Source organism: Schistocerca cancellata, chromosome 4, assembly GCF_023864275.1.
Source record: "Schistocerca cancellata isolate TAMUIC-IGC-003103 chromosome 4, iqSchCanc2.1, whole genome shotgun sequence".
NCBI classification, from domain to species: domain Eukaryota; kingdom Metazoa; phylum Arthropoda; class Insecta; order Orthoptera; family Acrididae; genus Schistocerca; species Schistocerca cancellata.
In genome coordinates this window covers 340,395,788-340,408,444 of record NC_064629.1, presented here as the reverse complement: position 1 = coordinate 340,408,444, position 12,657 = coordinate 340,395,788, and the positions used below count along the sequence as shown (strand labels likewise).

The following is a 12,657-nucleotide window of genomic DNA, read 5'->3' as shown; positions in this document are numbered from 1 at the left end:
AAAAAGCACTGTCATCTGAACCACTTATTTCTAATTAAAAATATGGATTTTGGTGCCATATTTTCTTGTATTCAGAGTTCAACGCCAGGCCACAAGGAGCCCTGCTGTCATTCTCTGCTTAAACATGTGCCTTGCACCACTTATATTTTGGTGTTCTGTAGTGCGAACACTCAAAGCTAACGAGTGCGCACTCAGGCTTGAGTGGTTAATACTTATCAGTAATGTCTGCTCACTGGCTTGTTCACTGACTTCTCTACATTGCTTTTTAATGTTGATGTCATAGGCTGCAATTTGACTGTTGTTCTTATAGACTAGATTTTTTTTACCTTGGACTTTGAGTTTACAATTTCCTGTGCCTTACTTTACAACATTCAACATTTTTGCTTCCTCTTGATCCCTTCTTGCCCAGGTATGAGATAGTATTACTTCTGAAAGCTTCAGATTTTTTTAATGTTTTAGTGTCACTGTTTTCATTAATTTATATAAATCTCTTATTGAAAACTCCAATCAGTTTTAAGAGATTACCTTGGTGGGGTCCTCTTCTAATGCACTTGTTACACGTGGCTTTGGTGTTCTTCGGGCCACAGCATGTGGATCGAAACTCGAGTGACTTGGTGTACGAACAAAGTTTGGATCTGCACCACTTGGAGATAGGCTCCTGCATAAACAAAAACGAAATATGCCATCAGACAATTATAACTCTTACAAGGTGGTGGAAAACTGGACCACAAAGAGCAAGCTTATGAGCTTTGTAGTACAAAATTCACACAATCCTAGAGGCTATGGAAAACCAATAGCAGCTATGACATTAGTACCTATTAGATAACACATTCAAACTTACTGTCTCATACAAAACTCTATTGCAAAATTAATGTTTAAAAGGAAGTTACTTAATTTAACATTTCACTCTGCAAGTGCCTGTCATTAGAACTGTATGGATTTGATTTTCATTCTCTTTAAACTCAGTGCCCGTTTGCAGATGTACATCAACTGATTACTGATTTTGGTCCGTAATAACCATCTTCAGATCTGTTTTATGGTGAAAAAGTATAAATACATATAAATCAGCTATATATACTACCTCATGCAGTTTACATTGCACATTTATTTGTATTTACATTTTTCAATCATAAAACAAATTTGAATATGTTCACCACAGACTGAAATCGATTATTAATTAATGTACATTTGTATTAAAGCATTGAGACTAAAAACAACTAAAAATTAGCATTCCCTGGATCACTGTTTCACTTCATTGTGAAAATTTATTAACTCATAAAAATAAATATATTTGGTTCTCCCTTAAGGTTTTCACATAAATCTGCAGAGGAGTTTGAAAACAATTATTAAATGTAGCTCTGGCATTCACAGGCCAAAGTTCAGATGTAATGCTCAAAACATATTGGACAAACATTTGACAAGAAGGATGGTAATGCATACCACAGAATCAGTATGATCCAACAACAACATCAGAAAAAAACTTAAAGTAAGATCATTAAACACCCAATTAAAAAAGATGAAAAACAAGGAAGGAAAATTAACATCAATTTACACATTTGTATGAGAAGTTTTGAAGAAGTGCTTATACCACATCGAAAGATATTCCTGAACATAACTTGTAAATTTGAAATCTTTCAGACTATAAGCCTTAAAAATGATGATAACTTCCTTCTACTACATTCTTTATAAAGATAATATCCTGAATCACTCCACTATAGAACTATATTAGCCTAGACCAACAAATTCATGTGTCCATCCACTGGGTCCCAAATTCTGGCAAACAATAATTCTAAAGTATGAGCTTCATTTGTAAATTTCACATTCAAGGAGGTATTTAAAAAAAGAGAAGATCATACTGTTCTAATGGCCTGTAGTTACAGCAAAGATTCATTAAAAAGAGGATAAATGAATGAGCCATACCCGTATTCAAAAACTGTATGAAATGATAAGAAGTAGAGAGGTATAGAGAAGACAAACAATTCACCTACAATTGCCTATAAGACTGATAATAGAATGAATGTGAAAATCTACAGACCTACATTGTTAACAACTACTTATCATAAAATCTTCAAATATATGTTTCAAAATGGGCGTTTGAATCTAATAAAGTGAAATGAACACTACTCTCTTCAGTAATATTTCACCTTATTGGATTTGTATGGAAGTTGACTGAATTGGGTAACCAAATTAATTTAAAAACATATTGCTCATTTTATAGCTTTCAGTCTAGCAAGTACATGAGTGTCTCTCTCTCTCTCTCTCTCTCTCTCTCTCTCTCTCTCTCTCTCTCTCTCTCTCTCTCTCTCTATCATCTCTGAATGGAGATGTTCAAGATAGTACCAGAATGTTGATGAAATTCTGAAAGGCAGTATTTGAGAAAGTGGCAGATATTGATGATATTTAGCAACAATGATCAAAACATCATTATCATCTCAATTCAGAATCTATCAGATGCAAAATTTTTATTAAAAATTTGTGTACTATCTTAACTTTCCACAAGGTAATGGGAAATCACAGTAACTGGTTACACACTGCTGCAAACATGATAAACATTATGCCTTTCCTCTTAATCTCACATTTCCAGTGTGAGAGGTATTTACGTAAATAAAACTTCCTTTTTTCTTTTTTTAGTCATCGGTCCATCAAATGACCATTTCCTATCTTATGCTAATCTTTTCATCTCTACATGATTATTACACCCAACATTTTCTGTAATATGTTTTGCACATTCTTGTCTTGATCTGCCAGTATTATTTTTCCTCTTTACTGTTCCTTCAGCACCAGCTTAAATACATCTGGCTGCCATAGCAAATGTTGCATTAACCTGTCCTCATCCTGGTAAGGATCTACAACAGACTTCTATCCTTATTTATTCTTTTTTATACTTCTTCATTTTGTGCCCATGTAATATGCAACTTCCTTTGATACATCACATTTCAAATGCTTCCGGTTTCTTTGAGCATTGGTATCTGCTCCCTTTGCATTTCTATTCATCTTTCAAAACTTTCTTTTACCTCCTTTATTGCTTCTTCAATATGCAAGTTGCATGGTGTAATATCACTTTATATTCTACTAATTATCCCTGCACAATTCTATGAGTGAATTATGTTTCCTACTTAACCATCTATACAGGGTGTTACAAAAAGGTATGGCCAAACTTTCAGGAAACATTCCTCACACACAAAGAAAGAAAATATGTTATGTGGACATGTGTCTGGAAATGCTTACTTTTCATGTTAGAGCTCATTTTATTACTTCTCTTCAAATCACATTAATCATGGAATGGAAACACACAGCAACAGAACATACCAGCATGAATTCAAACACTTTGTTACCGGAAATGTTCAAAATGTCCTCCGTTAACAAGGATACATGCATCCACCATCCGTCGCATGGAATCCCTGATGCGCTGATGCAGCCCTGGAGAATGGCGTATTGTATCGCAGCCGTCCACAATACGAGCACGAAGAGTCTCTACATTTGGTACCGGGGTTGCGTAGACAAGAGTTTTCAAATGCCCCCATAAATGAAAGTCAAGAAGGTTGAGGTCAGGAGAGCGTGGAGGCCATGGAATTGGTCCGCCTCTACCAATCCATCGGTCACCCAATCTGTTGTTGAGAAGGGTACGAACACTTCCACTGAAATGTACAGGAGCTCCATCGTGCATGAACCACATGTTTTGTCGTACTTGTAAAGGCACATGTTCTAGCAGCACAGGTAGAGTATCCTGTATGAGATCATGATAACGTGCTCCGTTGAGCGTAGATGGAAGAAACTAAAATGAGCTCTAACATGGAAATTAAGTGTTTGCGGACAAATGTCCACATAACAGCTTTTCTTTATTTGTGTGTGAGGAATGTTTCCTGAAAGTTTGGCCGTACCTTTTTGTAACACCCTGTGTACTCGCAGAATCGATGCACAAAGTAGTACAGTACAATACTATTCCATGAGCACATAATTATTCTTTGTAATATTCTCTCTGGTGTGTGTTGAGAGGACTTCTAGGATTTTCTCCGTGCCGAATAGCCACATTGAATAATTGTAATTTTGCTATCGAGATTACTGGAAGAAAGAGATTGGAAATATATTGTATGCTAATCAAGAGAATATATACCGAGCATTTACATCAAAGGTCTGTAACGAATTTCAGTATACATGTATTCTCCAATTGGAAATTTGCACAGAGGTGTCGTTTCATTGGTAATCAGAAGGGAACTTCCGATGAACTGGAAACAAACCTGCAATTATTAGATCCAAGAGCTCCATTATTTCATCGGATAATTAAACTCTATCGAAGTAAACTTTCCGCTTGATCTGAGGTTTCCCGACTGACTACGCAACGCAAGAAAACCAAGACATTTTATTTACACAGGATTGCAGATCACTTCGAATCATCGAGACTGCGGACAAGGAGAGTCATCGTCCGATTCTGATTAAACAAGTAAAGCTTAATTATAACTTTCTTGAGCAACTGTGATGACTGTGATATGGCTGCTTATGAATGAGATCATTAATAAAATACTAATAACTAAATTTCCTCCTCAGCAGCAACCAGTATGAACACAATATTAATTAAAATTATAATGGCAGTGGTCATAGGATGCAATCCTAGCTTACACCATTAAACAATGGTGTAAGACAACTTTACACAAAGTTGTCTTTCTTCACCTTCCCCTAATTACTCCCAGTTGTGTATTGTAGACACTGAAGTCATTTATTTATCACTATACTTTAGCCCCAATCTTTTACAGACTGTGAACATTTTTATTCATCCTCAAATTTCTGAAACCCTTTCATCAGTTCATAAATGCTAGGAAAGTATCCTGATTTTTCTTCAGTCTATCCTCCATTACCAAGAGCAATGACACAATTGCTTTATAATACTGTTTCTCTTCTTGAAATCAAACTGATCCCCATAGAGTAAACCTTCAATTTTTCTTTCGATTTTTCAGTATATTATTCAGATCAGCAGTTAACAAGCATGACTTTTCAAGCTAACCCTCCAGTAACTTTCATATTTATCTGCCTTTTCTGGTAACGTGATGATAATGCTTTTCTAAAAATCTGATGGCAACTCACCCATATTACAGATGCTATCCTTTGGCATTGTCAACTGGGGGAGATACACAATCTGTTGATTTAAAACGCATGTGGATAAAAATTCTATGTCAAGATCATAAATTTTGTTTACTGACTACCAGTTCTGGCTCATTACCACGGCATCATCAGATCAATTTAAAATCTTGTTCAGGGTGTAACACTCATTAGGCATCATCATGTTTTTTGGAACTAAGTTGCCCTAGTAACACAACAATATCCTAAAGTGAAAATCTCAGTCGGTTAAGTAAATTGACAATTTTAATCACTAATCAAATGTTGTTACAGTGTCCATTTTGCCACACACATGTACAAATGATTGACAGAACTGATAGTTGCACTACCTGTGAGTGGATGTAAACAAGATATCATTTCCAACATTCATATCAGGAACAAGGAAAAGTGGGCTCCAGCTCCCGAGGGATTTCAGGCACTCAGACCTGGGAGGATAAATCACTTTCACAAAGAAAACCGAGGACAGATGTAACCGTGTCCACTAAAACACTGGGACAAGAAAGGCTGGAGGGTATATTTAGTGTGAAGGGCCAACAAAACATTGATCACAGTGAGGGGTGCCCCCACAAAAAGGGGGGGGGGGAGTGCAGAGTAGAAAACCATGGGTCAACCTAGCATGGTGATACGAGGAGACCAGAGGATGGTAGAATCCCACTGGGAGAGGCGGAGGGAAGATTGCCATGTGGTGCGAGTATCCTGTATCAGACATGGGGGTAGCCCCCAAGAGTCAGCCCATAATTGAGCAAAAAGGGATTTGGCATAAAGCCGCAAATTCACTCCTGGAGTAGTCACGGAGAATGGGGACAGGTGGCAGCCCACCCAGCCAGATTATCGGCAAGTTCATTACCCGGGATACCCATGTGCCTAGGAACCCAAAGGAAATCAACCAAACAAGCAGCAGTGCCAAGATCTGCGAGAAGGTTGTGGATGGCAGATACTAAGGGGTGGCGAGACAAACACCAAGCCATAGTCTGAAGGCCACTCATTGAGTCCATACATAACTAAATCTTGGGCGAAGGAGGATGCATATCCCATGCGATCAGTGGATTTAGAGCCACTGGTGTAAGGAACCATAGCATCCTGAAACTCCCATAAGAGTTGGCACAACAAACAATGGACCACCACTGGAGTGATGAAGGCCTTCGGGCACGGAAGGGATCCATCTGAATCTGGGGCTGAGGAAATGGAGAAAAGCAAGACAGAGCCCACCGTTAAACCAATCTGAGAGCAGGCAGTGGGCGGGCGACATCCCAAAGCTGCAAAAGGAATAGAAGAGGATAGTGATGGCAATGAAAACCAAATGTTGGGACTGCCGAACTGAAAGGGGAAGGATCCGAGGATCAACCGGAAGACTATTGACAGGACTAGTGTGAAAGGATAAATGGATACCACGGTGGTGAAGCGGGTCCAAGAGAAGCACTGTGAAAGGGGCAGTTGATCTATAAACCTGACAAACACTGTCCAGATGAGCCACAAATAATGACCAATACAGACAGTGGTTATGGGGCAACCAAGTAAGATTACTGTCAAAAAGAAGACCCAAGAAATGGAACTGGGGGATCATGGTCAGGTGTTGGGTATTGAGGTAGATTTCTGGATCAGTACTGTAGCACGGCAACAGAAATGCACCACCCTTGACTTAAGGGGAGAGAATTGAAAACTGTGTGAGTGTGTCCATGCAGAAGTGTGCTGTCTGGCACCCTGGAGCTCTTGCTCCACAGAGTCCACCTACTGGAAGCTAGCCCAAATACAGAAATCATCCACATACAGAGCAGGGTGAGCAATCGTCTGGCAGAGGCCAAAAGTCTATTAACAGCAATGAGAAAAAGAAGGACACTTAATATGGAGCTCTGTGGAACGCCATTCTCCTGAGCTGTGGAGTGCTGAGAGTGGTGCCAACCCGAACTCTGAATAACCAGTGGGACAGGCACTGGCGAATAAAAACTGAAAGTGGGCCCTGAAAACTGCACTCATGGAGCATAAGTAGAATGTGATGACATCAAGCTGTGTCATAGGCTTTATGAAGAGCAAAGAAAACTGTGACAAGGTGGTGGTGCAGAGTAAAGGCCTGCCAAACTGCAGTTTCCAATCAAAGAAGAGAGTCGATCAGAGGCCGCACCTCTTGAAAGCTGCAAGGAGATAAAAAGTCCTGATATTTGAGGACCCAACAGAGCTGATGAGCCATCATCTGTTCAAATAACTTGCAGGTGGCGTTGGTCAGACTGATTGGCTGGTAGCTATCAAGGTACGATGGATCCGTGCCAGGCTTAAGGACAGAAACAACAATAACGTCTCTCCACAGAGAGCAGAGATCAGAAAATGCCTTGGAGCCAAATACAGTTAAATACCTGGAGGACATATTCTCATTGTGGAGGACTGAAGTGTTGAAACAATTGGTTATGGATGGAATCAGGGCCAGAGGCCAAATCGTGGGAAGAAGAGGGTTAGAAGTAGTTTCTATTCAGTAAAAGCTTCATCGAAGGATTCCACCTGACAGAGGGTAAAACATAAGTGGGAAGCTTCAGTCTGCTGTTTCCAGATGAGGTGTCCCACCAGGAGGGGGGCCCATCACTGGTGGGCACCGAAGATGGGGGACACTTCTCCAGCCGGGGAGGTGGAGCAGTACCTGGAGTGGAGGGCACTGGAACTGGAGGGAAGCATGAGAGGAGGGAGAGGGGGCAGAGGCGTAAGGAGGAGGAGGAGGAAGGAGGCGGAGAGAACATAACAGAGGCAATGTTAGAGATCATCAACACAGGGCTAAGACTGCCATATTTCTGATGAGCCTCAGTGTAAGGTAAATGATCCAAGGACTTTTACTCCTGTATTTTCTTTTCCTTCTTATAAATCAGGCAATCTGGTAGCGCAGACAGCGAAGGTCAAGAAAATAAACACACATGGATGGCAGGAAACAGGGGCTCCCCTCACACAGTGGATGTCCACATTCACCACATATAGGGTCTGCCGTGCATCAAGAAGACGAGCTTGAAATGCAAACACCGCACGTCACACCGACAACACATAACCTTGACCTTCTCCGGGAGGGTATCTCCCTCAAATGCCACGATAATGGTGCCAGTATTAACGCAATTGTTCTCATGACCTTTCTGCATACACCAAACAAACTGAACACCCCTATGGAAAATGATTCCTGAACCATATTCAAAGACTGGTGAGGACACTGATACATCACGAAGATGGTCACAAGCGCGAAGGGCTTGCAGACTGGGTGGCAGAAGAAGTTTTGAACAACAAGAACCCGGCCACATCTTACAGAGAGACTCCACTTCACCAAACTTGTTTCCGATATTTTCCACAAAAAATAATGGCTCTTTGGTGGTGAAAATGTCCCATCAGTCCTAGTGCAGGTCAAGTACTGTGGAAAGTATTTCACCCCAAGCCGGCAAGTTTGGCCCTCCTCCCAGTGTGTAGCCAGAGAAGGGAATGCTGCAGGGTCAAAGCAGCAGCATTAAACGATCCATTGCTAACTGAAGTGATGGCTATAACAGAATGGCCACTTTTTTGGAGCTTAATGTGTTCCATACGCAAAACATCGACCCTGATACCACCCACTCCAATCAAGGCCTCTCCCCATGAGCACCACCCAGTCACAGCAAGGGCCATCTGGCATGGCAGTCAATGCCAGGAGTTCCGATGCTCCAGAATGACACTGCTCCAAGGCCATGCACAGGGAGGCAACAGCTCAGATATCAGAAATGTGATACCTACGTTGTCAGGGTGCTCAGCCAGATGGGTATATAACACTCCTATCACATGGACTGGCTGCACATGCTGGCGACCTTGAAGGCGGGCTGTAGGGGGGAAGGGGGACTATGGCAGGGAGGGAAGAGGGGAAGGGGGAGAGGAGAGAAATCCACTCCATAGATGCTAGGGAGGGAGTTCTTAACCAACTGGCTCATACTATGGGGGAGAGAAAATTTAGAAATTGCTGTCAAAGCCCAAAGTGGGATCAAAAATGCCAAAAAGAAAAGGTGAGAGAGACAAGGCAAAGGGACCAAAAACCAGAAGGAATACAAGAAACCCTGTGGATAGACATGTCATCATAAGTAAGAATACCAAGAGGGGGGAAGGAAGGGGCAGAGGGGAAGAAGTGAGGGCAGGGAGGGAGAGGCACAGAGAAGAAAATGGAACCCAGGATGGAAGAATGGGCAAAAACAACTTGGGGGCCTGTGTACACCACTGTGCCATGCATGGACTCATAGAAGAGCTGTAAGGGACAACCATCCCGCCCTGTGGAGGGGAGGGGGGGGGGGTGTCAAAAATAGTGGGGAAAAGATAACATCACAATTGAAGGAAGAAAGGAGTATAGTAAGAGCACTGTTGAATAATTCCTCTCATCATTTTTTATTGCTGACGTCTTGGTAACCATTAAGCATTTATTTATTTATTTATTTTCATAAGCATTAATATTTTTTATTTAATTACCCCTAACTGTACGCTTTATCTATCACAGGGCTCTTTGTTAATGTTAAGAAAGAATAAACAGTGGGAAACACACAATTTACAACCAATTTAGTGCCATGATCATTATACTTTTATTTTTGTAAGGAAGTATTAATTTCAATCTCTGTATGGGAATAATAATTAAATAATTATTACTACCAACAATTTACACTTTTAAATTTTCATTTCATTAAATGTATTTCACATATGAAAATTATACAGTCAATTGGAAAAATGAAACAGTTAAATGGGAGTAGCATCATTAACTATGCTCACAAGGTAGGTGTTTAGACTATAGGAGTTGTATTTGGGTGAAACTCATATTAGCCTCATTTCAAGTCAGTGAGGACAGTGGTGAAGATCCCCTGTTAAGGAAATGCCTTGTTTTCGAGCAATCAGGCCATGCATTCGTGAGCCAAATGTCCATTTTTCAGGCAAATGGCAGTGCTATTAAACAAAAAGAAACTCTGCAATATACTTTACAGTATGTAATGAAAAAGATTGTTTAAACACTAACAGACACATTTATTTTTATTCTTTAACATGCATACATACAAACATACGCATACGCACAAATACACATAAGTACAAAGATTACATTCATTCACAATTAGTATGAGATATAATATTTCTACAAATACAAACTTGTACTTTTCTATTGTCAAATGGCATTTCTATACTGGTGTGTTTTTCACTGCATCGTACAACAGTGTTCAAATCTGATGATGAGGTTTTTTACAAAATGTTTCGGGCAAAACTTTTGGGAACATCGCATACAAATAACAGCACCATCTCCACAATGTTTGATATTACAGTCACTATTCCCTTCTCCTAACACTGCCTCTAATATGCTGTGAAATTCATTACCGTTTCCTCTGTGACACATCATCAGGTCTGCAGGGCTTACATGACATGCCCTTGAAAACCGACAAAGCAATTCGTGATAAACAACTGAATGAAGTTTCATTATCAATATCCGGTCATGTAATGTATCTTGCGATGCCTCAAAAATAAATTAATTTCTGACACAATTTTCAAGCCTGAAAAAACCAGTTTATATTGCCTGAAGAGGTAGAGAAATAACAATTGGATGTGTTTAGTGCTTTGTGCAGGGATTATTTTTGTGTGAACATGTTTTCCATTTAAGAATTTCTGAATTTCAGTTTCTCAAAATGTAGCTTCATTGGTTTTGCAATCCAAGAGTCAAGCAACAGTAAGGTGGTCTTTTAAATCTGGGATGAAAATATTTTTTAACCAAAAGCTGTTTTCCACATTATTAGCAGCTTCACCTTTGCTTGGAACTGTTCATTTTGTTCTTGGAAACAAATCTTGGTACCAAGAAATCCAGCAGATGACACATGAAGTTGGAGATTATAAGAATGGCTTACAGATGAAATGGATTTCACTACAGCAAGTGTGTGCTTTTCCCCTACATTCAATTAAGTTTGTCCACTTCCCATTTCATATTCAAATCATGAATGGTCTGAACTGAAAATACTGTATCCACTTTACCCTTCACCTGTGTAAGACATAAACCTTGTGTACAAGAGCTGCAGCAGACTCCATTACATCTTTTTCATCCTTCTTTTCTTTCATCGAAACAAATATGTTTCAAAAACAAACGAGATTTTCTCTCTTAAATCAGTCTAAAAGGGTTTTGAAGGCAAGACATTTACAATTGTGTTTTTTGGCAGAAATAATAGCCCAATTTGTTAAACTGAAATAATGGACAATAAGACCACAACCCCTGTATTTCTTAAATTTTTCAAACATTTCCTTTTTTATTAAAGGATTAAAGAACACTGGTATAGTTTTGGAGGGATTTTTTCAAAATATTACCACATTTGTTGTACAATTAAACTTCGCAGTCACCAATAAATATATATACATATATAGTTATAATAGAAGGAAACATTCCACGAAGGAAAAATATATTTAAAAACAAAGATGATGTGACTTACCAAATGAAAGTGCTGGCAGGTCGACAGACACACAAACAAACACAAACATACACACAGAATCCAAGCTTTCGCAACCAATGGTTGCCTCGTCAGGAAAGAGGGAAGGAGAAGGAAAGACAAAAGGATATGGGTTTTAAGGGAGAGGGTAAGGAGTCATTCCAATCCCGGGAGCGGAAAGACTTACCTTAGGGGGAAAAAAGGACAGGTATACACTCGCACACACACACATATCCATCCACACATCAACATGGATGGATATGTGTGTGTGTGCGAGTGTATACCTGTCCTTTTTTCCCCCTAAGGTAAGTCTTTCCGCTCCCGGGATTGGAATGACTCCTTACCCTCTCCCTTAAAACCCATATCCTTTTGTCTTTCCTTCTCCTTCCCTCTTTCCTGACGAGGCAACCATTGGTTGCGAAAGCTTGGATTCTGTGTGTATGTTTGTGTTTGTTTGTGTGTCTGTCGACCTGCCAGCACTTTCATTTGGTAAGTCACATCATCTTTGTTTTTAAATATATATATATATATATATATATATATATATATATATATATACACACACACCTAAAAACAAAGATGATGTGACTTACCAAATGAAAGTGCTGGCAGGTCGACAGACACACAAACGAACACAAACATACACACAAAATTCAAGCTTTCGCAACAAACTGTTGCCTCATCAGGAAAGAGGGAAGGAGAGGGAAAGACGAAAGGATGTGGGTTTTAAGGGAGAGGGTAAGGAGTCATTCCAGTCCCGGGAGCAGAAAGACTTACCTTAGGGGGAAAAAAGGACGGGTATACACTCGCACACACACACATATCCATCCACACATGCACAGACACAAGCAGACATATTTAAAGACAAAAAGAGTTTGGGCAGAGAAACTCTTTTTGTCTTTAAATATGTCTGCTTGTGTCTGTGTATATGTGGATGGATATGTGTGTGTGTGCGAGTGTATACCCGTCCTTTTTTCCCCCTAAGGTAAGTCTTTCCGCTCCCGGGACTGGAATGACTGCTTACCCTCTCCCTTAAAACCCACATCCTTTCGTCTTTCCCTCTCCTTCCCTCTTTCCTGATGAGGCAACAGTTTGTTGCGAAAGCTTGAATTTTGTGTGTATGTTT

The 12,657-nt window shown here is 39.9% G+C and overlaps 1 protein-coding gene across 1 annotated transcript in view; it reads right to left on the bottom strand.

The window, feature by feature from the left end:
* The window catches only part of LOC126183371 (liprin-alpha-1), a 1,187,054-nt gene that overhangs the window by 130,692 nt on the left and 1,043,705 nt on the right, over positions 1-12,657 (bottom strand). Inside the window, exon 15 of the mRNA XM_049925301.1 lies at positions 526-658. Coding sequence (XP_049781258.1) covers positions 526-658 — 133 coding nt within the window. The remainder of the gene's footprint in view (positions 1-525; positions 659-12,657) is intronic.